General features: G+C 33.9%; 1 protein-coding gene across 15 annotated transcripts in view; it reads left to right on the forward strand.

Annotated features, from left to right (window-relative positions):
* OSBPL8 (oxysterol binding protein like 8) overlaps nt 1-16391 on the forward strand; it is a 179621-nt gene that overhangs the window by 112353 nt on the left and 50877 nt on the right. For all 15 annotated transcript variants that reach the window (XM_024579717.3, XM_045187331.2, XM_024579716.3 and 12 more), the window contains 3 exons: nt 7979-8049; nt 12374-12451; nt 14475-14576. In XM_024579717.3, coding sequence (XP_024435485.2) covers nt 7979-8049; nt 12374-12451; nt 14475-14576 — 251 coding nt within the window. The remainder of the gene's footprint in view (nt 1-7978; nt 8050-12373; nt 12452-14474; nt 14577-16391) is intronic.

Consider the following 16391-nt stretch of genomic DNA (forward strand, 5'->3'; position numbering starts at 1 on the left):
CTTAAGCTCAAACTTGAGAACTAATGATTCAGTAAATAAAGTACAAATCTTCAGTGCTTCTAGCTTAAATTTTTGTTTTAATTATAGAAATAAATAGTATGAGCCTTTGATAAAATTAAAGCCTTTTCTGGACTTGAGATAATGTAAAATTCTATAAATAAATTACTCTGAGGTTTTAGCAAATGAAACCCAGGTATTTAATATTGATAATTTGTTTGGCTATTTTCAGCAGAACAATAACTACATTAAAATTGATGTTTAGTTTAAGCTTTAATAGCTCAAGTCCTAACTTGAAAGTGAAGTTTTCTGCCTAATTTTTGAAATGCCTTACTCGTTAGATGTGTTTGTGTATGATATATTTTTGCTAAGAAAATGTTATGTTATTGTAGGATAATACTTATTAAATGAAATTAGGTATTTGACAGCTGTGATTTAGACATTAATTAATTGGTCAATGAGAGGTAAATATAAATTTATCTTTTATTGTTTGAAAAAGATTTATTATAGCACATATATAGCATGTATATTTTAAAATAAACAATATTTTTTCTTTTCAAACATTTAAACTGCTACATAGTTATACCTACTGTCTTCTAGTTATATTTTTCTTTTAAAATAAAAATATTCTATTAATATTCATGAAAAAGAAATATTGACTGAAACTGGTGCTTACTTTAACTATATATTTTTCTGACACTTAGGTTTTGTTAAATTCGAATTATATTTTCTGTTTTCACACTAACCTTTATTCTTGGCTTTTTGTGAATATTCATGTTGATAGGTGGTATATGCATTCCTTTTGTGGTGGGAAAAACCTTGTAGAAGGTGTTACCTGGGCAATTAAATAAATTATTTTAAATTCACTGACTTCATTTTCTTTTCTAACAATGTTTCTCAAAAGAATTGGAAACCGTAGTTCTGAACTGTTGCCTCAGTAGTGTAAGCTTTAAATAACATTCATAATCCATATTTAGTCTTCTCAGTGCAGCGTGGCTACTAGCATGCTTCTTTCTTATGTTCTCAAAATGGTGTAAATTTTGGTGTTTGACTTTGTTTGAAGTGGCTTTTAAGATACATCATACCGAATTTTTTAAATGTTAAGTACTCTACTTGCTTTTACAATGTGACTTCCATTTCTATATTTGTCTCTGTCTCCATGTTCTTTTTTTTTTTCAAGCTAGCTAGCTTGCTTGAACACATTTGGCTGACCTTCATGCCTTCAGTCTACTTTTAATACTAAAGAATCATGTGAGCCTAATAAAAAATACAATACTCCTCCACCTTTTTTAAAATTTATATTTACTTAATTAGATAATTGAAGGTAGAACTGTCAGTTTTTCTTGTCATAAAATATATTGAATGTCATTCAGGATCAGTTGTTTGAATGGCAAAGTGAACGATTGGCTTTGTTTCCTAATTCTTGAAATAGAGAAAATCGTAATTATAGGGATGCTTCCATATTCCACTTAATATAATGAACAGTTGCATTATAACCAGCCATGATAAAAAAACTGTTTAAAATATGTTTTATCAGACAAGACATCGAATGGCATATCAGACTTCAAAGAAGCAAGCAGCTTTTTATGTTTTTTTTTTTAAGTAAAAATAAATTTCTTCTTGGTCATTTCATTGTACTGAAAAAATTTTTTAGATGCATTATTTAATCTGACATTTAATCAGTTTAACAATAACCCACAGCCTTCGGACCAACCTAATCTGATATTTAAAGATAACTTACCTTACTGCTTTGAGCACAACCTTTCTTCATTTTAGTTTTCTTTAGGAAAATCTGCTTAGTATCGCCCGCTCATAGTGATGGCACAGTACAGTTTTTTAAGTTTATATTTACTTATTGTCTCCTTCCTTAATCTCAGGTGAAACTTCTAGATGTGATCATTAAATCAAGAATAGTTCCTAAAAACCGGAGTAAATGAACTTTGAGCAAAAAAATCATTTATAGACATACTGTTAGCTTTAGTGCACAGATAGAGTTCTCTTCGTGTACTTCGACTTCTCTGAGATTTTTTTTCTTGCATAATTTCTAAATTTCGGCTGTGTTCAATGTAGCAACAATTTTATATTTTATAAATACCTATTAAATCTGCATTTGCAGGTATAGGTATATAATTTCATTTTAACAAGACTGAAGCAGCATAAAACTTGCTTTACTCTATCTAAATATTAATAAACCAAATTTGTTCATGAAGTATATAAAATGGTTATACCTTATCAATGGTAACAGCACTTACATTCTATTAAGAAATTAGAAGTTAAGGACAGAGTGCTAATTGAGGAATAGTATTCCATTAGATTAGTAGGAGAAAATAAACTATCTTTATGACCATGGATTTAGAGAAGACTTTCTTAAGGCCAAAAAGCACTAGCTGTTAAAGAACAAGATTGGTAGATTTGACCACATTAAATACTGAGTTGTTCATCAAAAAGAATTACACAGAAAATAAAAAGACAAGCCACAGAGTGGGGAGATATTTGTAATCAATACAGCTAGTGGAGGACCAATAGAGAGAATGCATCAAGAATTCTTACAAAATTCAACAAGAAAAAGATAAACAACGAGATTTTAAAACCTGTACAGCGAGTCTGAAGAGGTTCTTCACAAAGAAAGCATTAAAATACCTAACGTGTGAGAAAGTGCTCAACGTTATTAGTAATCGGGGGCGTGCAAAATGAAGCCTTATTGGTATACTATTCTACATAGATACATACCCAACAGCGTGGCAAAAAAATATTTAAAATTTACCAATATTGATGTTACCATGGTTATGGAGAAAGAACTCTGACACACTGTTAGTGGAAAAATAAACTGGTAAACAATTTGGTACCTTACAGTTGAAGACAACACATAACGCAGGAATTCTACTAGGTTTAAAACTTAGAGAAACGCATGCATCTGTGTGTCTACTAGGGTACGTTCCTCAGAATATCTGTAGCGCCCTTGTTCACAAGAGGGACAAACTAAGAACAACCCAGATGTGTATCTACAATAAATGGGTAAATAGTGGTAGAGTCATGCAGTGAAGTTCTAATCAGCAATAAAAATGAATGAATTGCCTGCTGTGACGTGCTGGTAAAAAACAACTGTACAAGTAAAAATAGTTACTTTTCAGGAGAAAAAGAGTGGATGGTGATCAAGAAGGGTGCTGCTGGAGGAAATCTTATGGGATGCTGACAATTCTCTTTCTTGATTTGGGTGGAGGTTATGCAAATATTAACTGCATACATCAAATTACACATCTATGTTTTATGCATTTTTCTGAAGGTGTGCTATATTTAACATATTTAAAAACCATTACAAGCGGAGTCCATTTTTATTAATTTTTAGATCAGTTTCTTTTGTATTTAAAAGGATGAGTAAGGATTAGTTCCTTCTTTTCAGGAACTCACAGTCAAGTACAGAACATGTACATGAGAACAAGTCATTGAAGTATGTTGTGATAATGTGTATGAAGTGCTGTGTGACTCAGAGAAGGGGCCAGCTCACTATATGCCCACACGGTTAAAGCAAGGCCTCCCAGAACAGGCAGCCAGGCATTCGAGAAACAGCATGACTTTTAGAGTTACACTAAGTTTGAGTCCATTCTCATACTGTCACTTACTAATATTAGTCAATTTACTAAATTTCATGAGCCTCAGTCTTTTCAATTATATAAAATATAGTCAATTTTTTGTGGCATTATTTTAAAGATTAGAAAGTAAGTAAAGTATCTAGCATAGTATTTTAGAATCACAAGTATTCCTACAAATGAATAGTGATTGCTTTATTGTTTTCATTAATATTATTGTGTTAATTATTATAATTAACATCAGTGTTGATGAATGAATCAGAATTAATGAGGTACAGAATAGGTAAATGGATATAGGCTGAGTGAGAAAGAATGTCAAAGCAAAAGAGGTCTAATGATCTGGAAGAATAGAGAAGGATATCTGAGTTTTTAATTTACTTTTTATTGAGGCATAACTTACCTATAGTGAAGTACACACCTTTTTGGATATGTATAAATGTAAGTAACTACTTCCCAATTCCCAGAACATTCTCTCATGCCCCTCCTAGTCAGTTCCTCCTTCAGCAAAGGTAGACCGCTGTTCCAACATCTAACACCATGGGTTAGATTTGCCAGTTCCTGAATTTTACATAAATGGAATCATTCAGTATTTGTTTTTTCTTTTTTCTTTTTTTTTTGAAGGGGTGAGGTGGCTTCTTTCACTCAATATTATGCCTATTGTTTTGTATAGTAGTAACTGGTTGTATTCTATGTCTGTAATGTTCCATTGTGTAAATATTTTAATTTATTCTACCATTTAATGGCTACCATTAATAGCCATTTATGTTGGCTTCAGATTTGGGCACTTATGAATAAAGCTACTAGGAACATTTTTGTACCTATCTTTCGGTGAGCATACACACTCATTTCTGTTAGGTAGATCTAGGGTCAGAACTGCTGTGTATTAGAGTATGATACACCCAGCTTTACTAGATCCTGGCGATAGTTTTACAAAGTGGTTATGCTCCTTTACACTCCCACCAGTGAGGGATAGAGTTCCAGTTACTCCACATTCTTACCTGTACGTGGTGTTACTCCTTTTCATTTTAGCCGTTTTGATGGAGTAACAGGTTTCTGTATCATTGTGGCAGTGGGGAGAGGATAGTAGGAAAGGAATTTGCTACCTAAAACCACTAACAAGCGAACTTGGTGAAAAGTTGTGATCTGAAATTATTCTGCATTATTGGTGATGGTCAATAATGTGTTGTAGGCTTTAGGATTTTATCGGTATCACTTTTTTAAATAAAAAAGTAATTCTAAAGTAATTTAAGTTTCCACATATGGTGGAAAATGAAACTCTTCACAAATAATTGTGTCGGAGCCCTTTTGGCTTCTAATAAATATACTTTTGTAACAGGCTTTTTAAAATAAAGACTGTTTTGCGTGTTTTTTAGGAAACCAACTTTTTAAAAGTATATTTTATTGATTATGCTATTACAGTTGTCCCAATTTCCCCCCCCTCGATCCCCTCTCTGCCCTGCACCCCCAAACCCTCCAGCATCCCCCCCTTAGTTGATGTCCATGGGTTGTCACATAAGTTCTTTGAATTCTCTGTTTCCTATACCATTTTTGACCTCTCTCCATCTATTTCATGCCTACCAATTATGCTGCTTCTTCCCTGTACTTTCCCCTCCTCATTCCTCCCCTCCTCCTCCCCACTGAAAACCCTCCATGTGATCCCCATTTCTCTGATTCTGTTCCTGTTCTAGTTGTTTGCTTAGTTTTTGTTTTCATTGTTTTTCTTCTTTTTTTAAGGTTCATTTGTTTGATAGCTGTGAGTTTGTTGTCATTTTACTGTTCATGTTGGCTTCATGTTGGTTACTGTTCATAGTTTTTGATCTTCAATTTCTTAGATAAGTCCCTTAATATTTCATACAGTAAGGGCTTGGTGATGATGAACTCCTTTAATTTGATCTTATCTGGGAAGCACTTTATCTGCCCTTCCATTCTAAATGATAGCTTTGCTGGATAGAGTAATCTTGGATGTAGGTCCTCGCCTTTCATGACTTCTAATACTTCTTTCCAGCCCCTTCTTGCCTGCAAGGTTTCCTTTGAGAAATGAGCTGATAGTCTTGTGGGTACTCCTTTGTAGGTAACTCTCTTCTCTTCTCTTACTGCTTTTAAGATTCTTTATCTTTAATCTTGGGTAACTTAATGATGGTGTGCCTTGGTGTGTTCCTCTTGGGGTCCAACTTCTTTGGGACTCTCTGGACTTCCTGGACTTCCTGGAAGTCTGTTTCCTTCACCAGTCTGGGGAAGTTTTCCTTCATTATTTGTTCAAATAAGTTTTCAATTTCTTGCTTTTGTTCTTCTCCTTCTGGCAGCCCTATGATTCAGATGTTTGACTGTTTACAGTTGTCCCAGAGGTTCCTCAGCCTCCCCATTTTTTAAAATTCTTTTTTCTTCACTCTGTTCCAGTTGGATGTTTATTTCTTCCTTTTGTTCCAAATCATTGATTTGAGTCCTGGCAGGAAACCAACTTTATCCAGCATAAAGAGAGTTCCCTAGTGTGACATTTTGCTTTCCTTGGAATTACCCTTGAAAACTTAGTGCTCAACATGGCAGTATTTTCTTTTTAAGACCTTTGAACATTTTTACATGTTCTTTGTATTTTATGGTTATAACGTACTTACTTGCCCTTAGTTGAAACTCAAAATATTTGGCCAGACGTAAAAAGCATTTTTGCTCTATGCCTCAATAATTTTAAATAACTTGGAAGACATCAGGGCCATTATTTTAAAATAATTATGTGATTTCCAAACTTGAGGTATAGAGAATCTTTTAAAATGTGATTTAATTATTGGTTTCTACAGATAATATACAACCCAGGTTTATGAATATCCTTTTCCAACATTTGAAACTCCCCATGAGACATATTTTCATGTTAAGAAAAGTTTATTTGAACTTGAAACGTGTAGTTTTATTTTAATTTACTGTTCTGCTCTTATAATAATATGTGAATGTAGACACAGTGACTAGGTGTTTTTCTTAATCTAATAAATGGATTTGTCTAGGTTCAGCTGAATACAAAACTTTACTAGAGAAATTGAAGTAAACATCTATTTTGTGAGAATAAAAAGACATCATTTTTAAATTTACAATATATACTTTTAGAAAATCTTTGTGCTCTTGTACGTATATTTAGAAGGTCTTTGAAGTACTTTATATTAGTCTTAGTATTGAGAATTACTGATTACAACTATTTTATTCTGAATAAATATTTTAGAATGTTTAAACTGAATTATGTAACTTTGGTTTCCTTTAAATTAAAATTCAAATTCTGATAAGTTTTTATTTAAAATTTCATGTTGCGTTTATGAAACAGGTTTTTTTCTTCTCCCCTATTGGGATTGAGTGATCATTCTCCTTACCAGAGGGATGGGAGTTGGGGGGAGGGTAGAGATTCCTTATTTATAATTACAGAAAAATTCAATAAATTTCTTATATAGGAAAATTCAATGGATTTGCTTTTAGCTGATATAAACCAAATATAGAATGAATGGTATCATTGATACGCTAGAAATGATTTTTTAATATTTTAATATTGGCTTTTATTGGACTTAGAACAAATCATTTTAGGGAAGAGTTAATATTACTTACCCTCAAAAATAGAAAAAACTTCATTAAAATGAGTACAGCTCCTTTTGTGCCTGTCACATAAATCTCAGTATTAACATTTCTCTAATTGTACCCTTATAACATTAATTTGTTAACTACTTTGACAAAGTGTTGCATTACTGTGTTAATCATTTTGATTAAAAGGATGTGCATATTTATCCCAATACTTTCATGTAGTTTAGATTCATCTTTTTAGAATTTACATAGCAGTAGTCAGTGACAATAACAATAATAATGAGGGTCATTATTAATTGAATGTATACTTGGTGTAGAATATTATGCTAAGTGCTTTCAGTGCATTCTCATTTAATTCTCACAATAAGCACGTTGTTAGATTTGTTTAAGTCTCGTCCTCAATCAAGATTTATTGTCCTGGTCATCTTTTATCACCAATCCTGGAATTGTTTTCCAGTTTGGCAAGAGGCGGGAAAAGTATGTTGGATTGCTTTATCAGGATTCTTTGTTAGGAAACAGCTCACTAGAAGACTGAAAGCTCCCTGAGGCCTGAATCCACGCTAAGTAGTCTAGGAGCAGAGAAAGAGGTGTTTAGCTTGATGTTGGTGGATTCAGGGAAAGACTTCATTGCCTTTGAAAGCCTTAATATATCCTAAAGAATTATTGTACTAGAAATCTTTAACCTTAGAATAGTTTAAAATCTTATGTTTGGTCTAGGCTTTTTGTACTGATGTACATCAAATGTAATGTATATTTGAAATTGAATGACTTGTCTGCTTTTGCTTTTTAATGCTTACACATGTTCAAAAGTACCAACTGATATAATCACAATGTTTTTGAAGGTTTTGAAAGAGGAAGGGAAGACATCTCTCAAAATAAAGATGACTCTTCACTTTCTATGTCAAAGAGCAAGGTAAGCGTATTATTTTCCCCAAATATATGATTACAGCATTTTTCTAATATTTAAGATGAGGGAACTAACACTGTGATCCTGTCAGATTTTTATGAGATGGCCTTATGTTGGTACAGCTAAACCATGTAGTATGCATGGAAAAAAGGAAGCTCCACTGGGGCTGATTTAATGTTGCTGTTTACTCACAAATACAGCCTATTGGTAACCAGACCCTCTGTAGAGCTACACTGTTTCTGACGCGGTTGCTATAGCAGTACTTCTCAGACTGAAGCCTGAGAGTTCCCCCCTTCAGAGAAATTCTCAGAGTTCATGGTTTAAAAAAAAACAAACTTAAGTTTTTGGGGTTCATTTGAAGGACAGTCAAAATGTGTACATTTTACCAAAGGCCAAAGATCTCTTTCTTAGAAAAAGGTATAGTTCCCTAAATTAATATTTCTCATACTGGGATACTTGTATATATTCTTAGGTCTGTTGAGATTTGTTTTTTCTTTCAAAGTACATGTTTGAGAAATACTGTATGATGCCTCGGTTTTCCTATGGGTTTGTAATTCACTAAATTTCCATAATGTCAAGGGATTTGGGTTTTGCCCGTTATTTCTAGTCAGGTTTAATAGCAGGAGAAACTTTTTATGTTTGTGGATTTGAACCAATAATATGAAGTAAGAAAACCTACTTCTTAAGCTTGTAAATTCTCTGCTATTCTCAACAATAGGCTTTGCTTTAAAAACTATGTTTTTTGTTCCTGTTCTTGGGAGCAGTTGAGAAGATTCCATGATATGTTTTAATCTATAATTTTACACAAATTTTATTTGCACTTATCTTTTCAAGTATTCATTATATAAAGATCCATCTGTCAAATGTGTAAAAATACTTTAGGATGGAAGTACTAAATATGTAGATGTATATTTTATACATAAATATACATGAGAAATGCCTTGATCATTTTATATGAGATGTGTAATTAAAATTATAGAGGAAATAATTATCTTGGGTCTGCCATAGCTAGTGATAGAATGCAGTGTATGGAATTTTAAAATCCTATTTTCACGCTGTTAATACCAGGATTGGTGAAAGTATGGTGTACTGGCATTCCTTCCTATTCAGAAGTCTAAACACTTAAACCCCAGACCTGCATACCACAGCTACCCGTATGTAGTCTCCACGTGGTAGGTGGGTGGATGTGGGGTGGAAGGGGGAACGGGGAGCCTAAGGAGAAAGTTTACGTACCTTAATGAGGCAGTATGCTTTGGAACTGCCCTTTGAGTACAGCAGCACCTAGTCATATGTGAGTCTTTAAATTTAAATTAATTAAAATGAAATAAAATTAGAAATTCAATTCCTCAGTTACATTAGCCACATCTCAAGTGCTCAAATAGCCACATATGACTAGTGGCTACCATATTGGACAACTAGATATAGAACATTTCTGTCATTCAGAGAGCTCTACTGAACAACATTGCTTTGGAGTCAAAAAAAGTGAGTTACAATCTTGCCTTCATCATTATGATTGTGGTCAGTAAGGTTATAAAAGAAGGAAAACTTAGTGAAGTATTTCCAACAAAAATAGTGTATGATTTTCAGTATTTAAAAGGTAACCTGTTCATTCTGAAAACTTAGTAATTTATTTTATTTTTAATTTAACATTCATTATATTTTTTCCATTACTATTTAGTCCCCTTATACCCCACTCCCCAGAGCAATCACCACACTGTTGTCTGTGAGTCCTCTTTATTCCTTCTTGCTCAATCCCTCCATCCCTTAACCTTCCTCTATCCCCCCAGCTGTCCTCCTGTTCTCCATCTATGAGTCTGTCCCCATATTTCTTGTTAGTTCACTTTGTTCACTAGATTCCAAATATGAGTGAAATCATACAGTATTTGTCTTTTTCTGACTGGCTTATTTCACTTAGCTTAATGTTCTCCACCCATACTGTCACAAAAGTTAATATAGGGTAATATTTTCTTCTTTTTTACAGATGAGTAGTATTCCATTGTGTAGTTGTTTAATCCACTCATCTACTGATGGACACTTGGGCTGCTTCCATATCTTGGTGATTATAAATAACACTGCAGTGAACATAGGGGTGCTTATGTTCTTTCGAATAGTGTTTTGGGTTCCTTTGGATATATTCCCAGATGTGGGATCACTGGGTCAAACAGCAGATCATTTTTAATTTTCTGAGGTATCTCCATACTGCTTTCCACAGTGGCTGCACCAATCTGCATTCCTACCAACAGTGCAAAAGGGTTGGTTCCCCTCTTTCCCCATCCTTGTCAGCACTTTTTGTTGATGTATTGATGATGGCCATTCTGACAGGTGTGAGATGGTATCTCATTGTGGTTTTAATTTGCGTTTCTCTGATGATTAGTGACTTTGAGCATCTTTTCATATGTCTATTACCCATCTATATGTCCTCTTTGGAGAAGTGTCTATTCAGGTCCTTTGTCCATTTTTTAATTGGGTTAGGGGTTTTTTTGCTATTGAATTTTGTAAGTCTTTATAAATTTTGGATATTAACTCTTTATCAGATATATTGGCAAATATGTTTTCCCATTCTGTGTGTTGTCTTTTTTATTTTGTTGATGTTTTTCCTTTGCTGTGCAAAAGTTTGATGTTGTCCCATTTGTTTATTTTTTTTTCTTTGTTTTCCCTTGCCTGGGGGAGATACATCCAGTAAAATAATTGCTATGAGCAATGTCCAAGATTTTGCTGCCTATGTTTTCTTGTAGGATTTTTATGGATTTGGGTGTAACATTCAAGTCATTGATCCATTTTGAATTTATCCTTGTGTGGGGTGTAAGAAGGTGGTCTAGTTTCATTCTTCTGCACGTAACTGTCCAATTTTCCCCAAACCATTTATTGAATAAACTGTCGTTAGCCCATTGTATGTACTTGCTTCCTCTGTTGAATGTTAATTAACTATAAAGATGTGGCTTTATTTCTGCGCTCTGTATTCTGCTCATTTGATCTATGTGTCTGCTTTTATGCCAGTACCATGCTGTTTTGATTACTATGGCCTTATAGTATAATTTGATATTGGGCAGCGTGATATCCAACTTGGAGGCAACTTTGTTCTTTCAAAGGATCGCTGGTACTATGCAGGGCCTTTTGTGGTTCCATATAAATTTTTGAAATACTTGTTCTAGTTCTGTGAAATGGTATTTGATTTGTCTTGATTTTTGGTATTTTGAATCTTGATAGGAATGGTGTTGAATCAGTAGGTTGCTTTGGGGAGTAGGGACATTTTAATGATGTTAATTCTCCCTATCCATTAACATGGCATGTGTTTCCACTTAACTTGTATCTTCTTCTTATTTTTTCAATGTCTTATTATTTTCCGAGTACAGGTTTTTCACATCCTTCGTTAGGTTTATTCCTAAGTATTTTATTCTTTTTGTAGCAGTTGTGAATGGGATTGTTTTCTTAGTTTCCCTTCCTGTTAGTTCGTTATTAGCATATAAAAATACAACCGATTTCTGGATATTAATTTTGTATCCTGCTACTTTATTGAATTCATTTATCAGTTCTAACAGTTTCTTGGTGGAATCTTTTATCGAGCTTATATGATACCCTTCTGGCCTGCTGGCCTATTATATACTTGAATCTTTTAGGAACTACCAAGCCAGATCTTGTCATGTCTAGGAAACAGATTTCCTATTGCTCGTGAAGATAAGACTTATATTTGAGTCTGATTGAGATTATATATGAACAGTTTTAAAAGGTGAGAAATCAATATAGTGAGGTGGCTAAGAACGTGAGACTGGGAATTAGCTAGACCAGAGTACAGATCCAGCTTATCTGTTTATTCACTTTGTGTGACCTTAGGAAGTCAGTTATTTAATCTATTGGTTTTAATTTCCTTATTAGCAAGAGGGGGATGCTACTGCTGTCTCAGGGGGTTGCTTTGAGGATTAAATGAGGCAGTGCACATAAAGTGTTTAGCATATACTTGGCAAAGAGTAAGCAGCCATTAATTTTCATTAACTTTTAAACTAATACTATAAGTATTTGTAATTTAATAGTATCTAAGACGTACATTATTATTACAAATTTCCCCATTCAGCCATGGAAAATAGAAACCACATTATAGATTAATTTATTGATTACTTATTTTTTTTTTTGGTTTTGTGGGTTTAATGTGAATTAATTTTTAAGTCCTAATACTATACTATGTGGAAAAATAAGTATTTGAAAATCAACATTTGCCTGAATAACAGCCATAAATGAGAAGAATATCACAAGCATGGCTTGAACATTATTTTTATGTCATGTGTGGAATACATGAAGGTTTTAAATTTTTTTGTTCATTTTTATGTGATTTTAGTCTGAATCTAAACTTTATAATGGCTCGGAGAGGGACAGTTCAGCTTCAAGCAAGCTCACGAAAAAAGAATCTCTCAAGGTTAGTTTCCACAGTTATTTCATGACTAACGCTAGGCTTTACTTGTGCTTTTGAAAGCAGGCTAATAAGATAAATAAACGTGTCTTCCTGAAAGAAGAAAAAATCCAGGCAGGCACACATAAAAAATGTCAATATTTGTACGGCATTCTGGAGTCAACTGAAACGGCTGCATGATGACTATCCCGGAGCTCCTCCATGCCTTAAGTGGCCACTGCTGGGGCTGAGGACTAGCTGTCTCCGCAGAACTGTGCTCCAGTCAAACACACCACTGGGTCGTGAGGCACCTGATGGGCAGCTCTGGTGCACTTTGAAATTCGAGTTTACCAACTGCTAGGTCGTGGGCTGAATTTGGCCCATGGGTAGATGTGCAATAAGTCCTCACTTAACATTGTCAGTAGATTTTTGAAACTGTGATGAATGATGTATGACAAAACCAATTTTACCATAAGCTAATTAATATAAACAAGAGTTAAATTCCTGTAGCATCTCATCACCATTATAACAAACCAATGTAGAACAAAATGTTATTTGAGGACCTGCTGTATTTTCTTTGACCTACACAGTGTTTTAAAAATTCAACAATCGCCAGTTCAGATTTCCAGGTTCTCTTAAGAAATGTGCAGTATGGGGGCGGCCTTCCAGATTGGCCACAGATCCTGGAGCCTAAGGAACACATGCTTTCCAATGACTGTGTAGTCTGTTTTACCCCTTCCCACCCCCGTATCTCATTTTGTATGCATTTGCAATTTCATATAAAATCCACTGTTAATTCAGATATGCATGATAATAAAGATCAAAAGTCTACAGTGTTTTGGCTGTAGAAATATTAAAATTTTGTTATTTGTGTGCAGTCTCTTTACCATTAAATGGAAGTAGGAAGATTCTGTGTGAGAGTTAAAAAGTATGTATCTCACAGATCGGTTACCACCACTCTTCTCCTGTTCATGTAATAACAACAAAGCAGGAGTGAGACTATGTTAATTCACTGCTGCTTTCCCATATTATCTCAGAACTGGCTTAAGAAGGTAAAACTTTGATATTTTGAATGAATTAATTTCCTTGTAGTTTCTTAATTATTTTTTATATATTAGTGTCAGGAAAGAGCAAAATTGTCCGTTGTAAACAATTGCTACATTGTTCATAATATGAAAAAACTGTTAATGGTAGATTTCAAGAGTATGAGAATATTAATATACTAAGAAAAATTTTAGACGCAATATAGCATGGTGGTTAAGCACATGTATTTTAGAGCCAGTCTGCCTCTGTTTGAATCCTGCCTCCATGACTTACTAGCTGTGTGATCCTGGGCAAGCTACTACTCCCTGTGCCTTGGTTTGCTCTTTGTAAATTAAGGATACTAGTAGTCTTACTTCCCAGGGTTATTGTAAAGGTTAAATGAGGTAATATTTGTAAAGTGCCTAGAACTGTCGCTGGTACACAGAACATACCCAGTAAGTGTTAGCTCTTATTATTTATACTAGGAATTCTGTGTAGCAATTTAAAAAATGAGGTGGTCATGGAAATGCTCCAAAAAAATACTGAATGGGAGAAAAAAAATTTAATGTTTATAAACTCAAAAAAGGAGAAGCTATATAATTTTATAGGTTGTATACATAGCAAAGTCCTGAAAAGATACTGTTTTCAAAAAGGTTAACAGTGGTCAGTTCTGTGGATTGGAATAAGAGGGTATAATAAAGATGGCATTTTAGCTTTATCCGTGTTGTTTAAAATTTTTACCATGAGATTGTATTTATGTATTGTGTAATTTAAAAAATGTAAAATTCTTTAAAAAGATACAGAGAACTGGACTAGTGATCAGGAAAAACATAGATTTTAACTTCTCTAAAAATTTCTACCAGTTCTCAAAAAAAACAAAACAGAAAAAATAGTTCTTTTATCCTAAGATGCTAGATTTTTAAGAGGGTTAGAATTTTATAATGTACATTCTATGTGCCTAAAATTTTTAAGAGAAATTGCTAATTTCTAATGAGTTTTTAATTTTTCTATTATTTCCCTAAAATAGGTGCAAAAGAAAAATTACCGAGAAGAAAAGAAAAGAGCCACAAAGGAGTTACTCAGTACAATCACAGATCCTTCTGTTATTGTTATGGCTGATTGGCTGAAGGTCAGTTTGTATTGAATCTTTACCTGCTGGAATAGGAGAGCCCAGAGTGCACTGAAGCCTACAAGACATCAGTAACTGCCAGCATGATTGTTTTTCACTGACAAACTGTTAATTGTATCCCAGAGGCTCTCCGTTCCAGTCTTAATGAGCAGGAACCTTAATGTTGTCTGTCTTGACACTACATCAAATATGCAGTTCTTTTAAAAAGGCTTTTTGATTTGTATGACATTGTGTAGTCTAATCAATATGCTGTAAGTTTTTGCTTGCTTTTTAAATTACCATTTAGTATTATTGCAGACTTGGTATATACATTATTGAGAAGATAGGAGACAAAGTGAATACTAAAATTATCATTTGAAAAGGATTAGTGTTCAGAGAAATGTACATGTTGCTATTCCTGTACCTTACCTTTTTTGGTGTCTCGTTATTCCCACTTATTTTTATTTCTTTCTTGATCATCTCCGTCACTCTGTCATCTTTGTCGTTCTTATCTGAAGGATGCTTGGTAGTGCTCTTTCAGGCTAAGGCTAACTTTAAGGATCATCTTGTAAAGACCCTCACTCCCAAGGAGTTTTGGTACCTGGCACTGACCTAAAAATTACCCCAGCCCTGAAAGCTTTTCACTTTCCCAAAGAGTTGGCACAGTTTCCAACCTAAAATCTTTATGAGATCTGTCCTTGAAGTTCTCTTACTAACATAGGAACTTAGCGATGGTTTCAAGTAATGCTAGGGTCCTCTTCAATGTTGTGCTTAAAACGCCTTCTAATTTTGGCTCTGCTTCAAAGACTTTAAGCTACAGATCTTACTTGGGTTATTTAGGGCTAAACCTACCCTTGTCTTTTGACATGGGATTTCCCAGCCAACTTTCCAAAACTTCCCAACTCATCCCCTGGCCGACTTTCTAAGTCTTACCTTCATTTTGATAATAGGCCATCCATGTTTTACTATCACATCACCAAGATCCAGAATCTTATCTCAGAGTAACTCTCATCTTTCCATCTCCTTTACATATACACATACCTTTTCTTTAAGATTTTCTCTTTTTCTTCATGCCTGGCTCCAAACTCCTCTTTCTAATTTTTTCTTCGTTAGAGTTACTGTGGTATGCCTCTTTGGGGAGTTTGGGAGCCCTATATGTATTTCATCATTTATGTAAGTGCATTGATAGAATAGATGTTTTACAGTAAATACAACTGAGAGTAGTTCCTAGCTTTTAGTCTCAATATTATATTAGCATCTTTTTCAGTATTTTGAATTCAGTGACTTGCATAGAAATACTTTTAATGGATTACAGAAATAGAATAGGAAAAACTGGCTGTAGACTTATTTCTGACATAGCATTAAACCCTAGGATGAGGAACGTTTTATAAGGCTAGAGAAATTTATGTAACGTGTTTTAAATTTACCCAAGAAGTTTATATGGCATACGCTATGTAATTACTTAGAATCATGTAATTTAGAGAAGGTCATTATAGGGCTGGATGTTCTTCCTTCTCTCTACCACTCACCAAATATTTAGGGAATGAATTCCTAGTGTGTGCTGGCAGTGTTTTCAGTACTCTTTATGTGGTAGTAGGGGGGTAAAACCTTAAAAGGTAGAATAATCTTATATTAACAGAAATAAAATTACAGCTATTTTAGATGTTAAGGGGCAAATCTTGATATCAGGGAAGTATATTTTAATAGCCCTTGACCTGACCTGGAAGGTTAGGAAAACCCTTCTACTTAGTATATAGTATTTTGAAACTATTGACCCAATTCTCCTGCTAAAATTTAAGGTCCTCGGAAGCAGTATTCATACTATTTTTTCAACTT

This window comes from Desmodus rotundus, chromosome 3 (assembly GCF_022682495.2).
Source record: "Desmodus rotundus isolate HL8 chromosome 3, HLdesRot8A.1, whole genome shotgun sequence".
In the NCBI taxonomy this organism is placed as follows: Eukaryota; Metazoa; Chordata; class Mammalia; order Chiroptera; family Phyllostomidae; genus Desmodus; species Desmodus rotundus.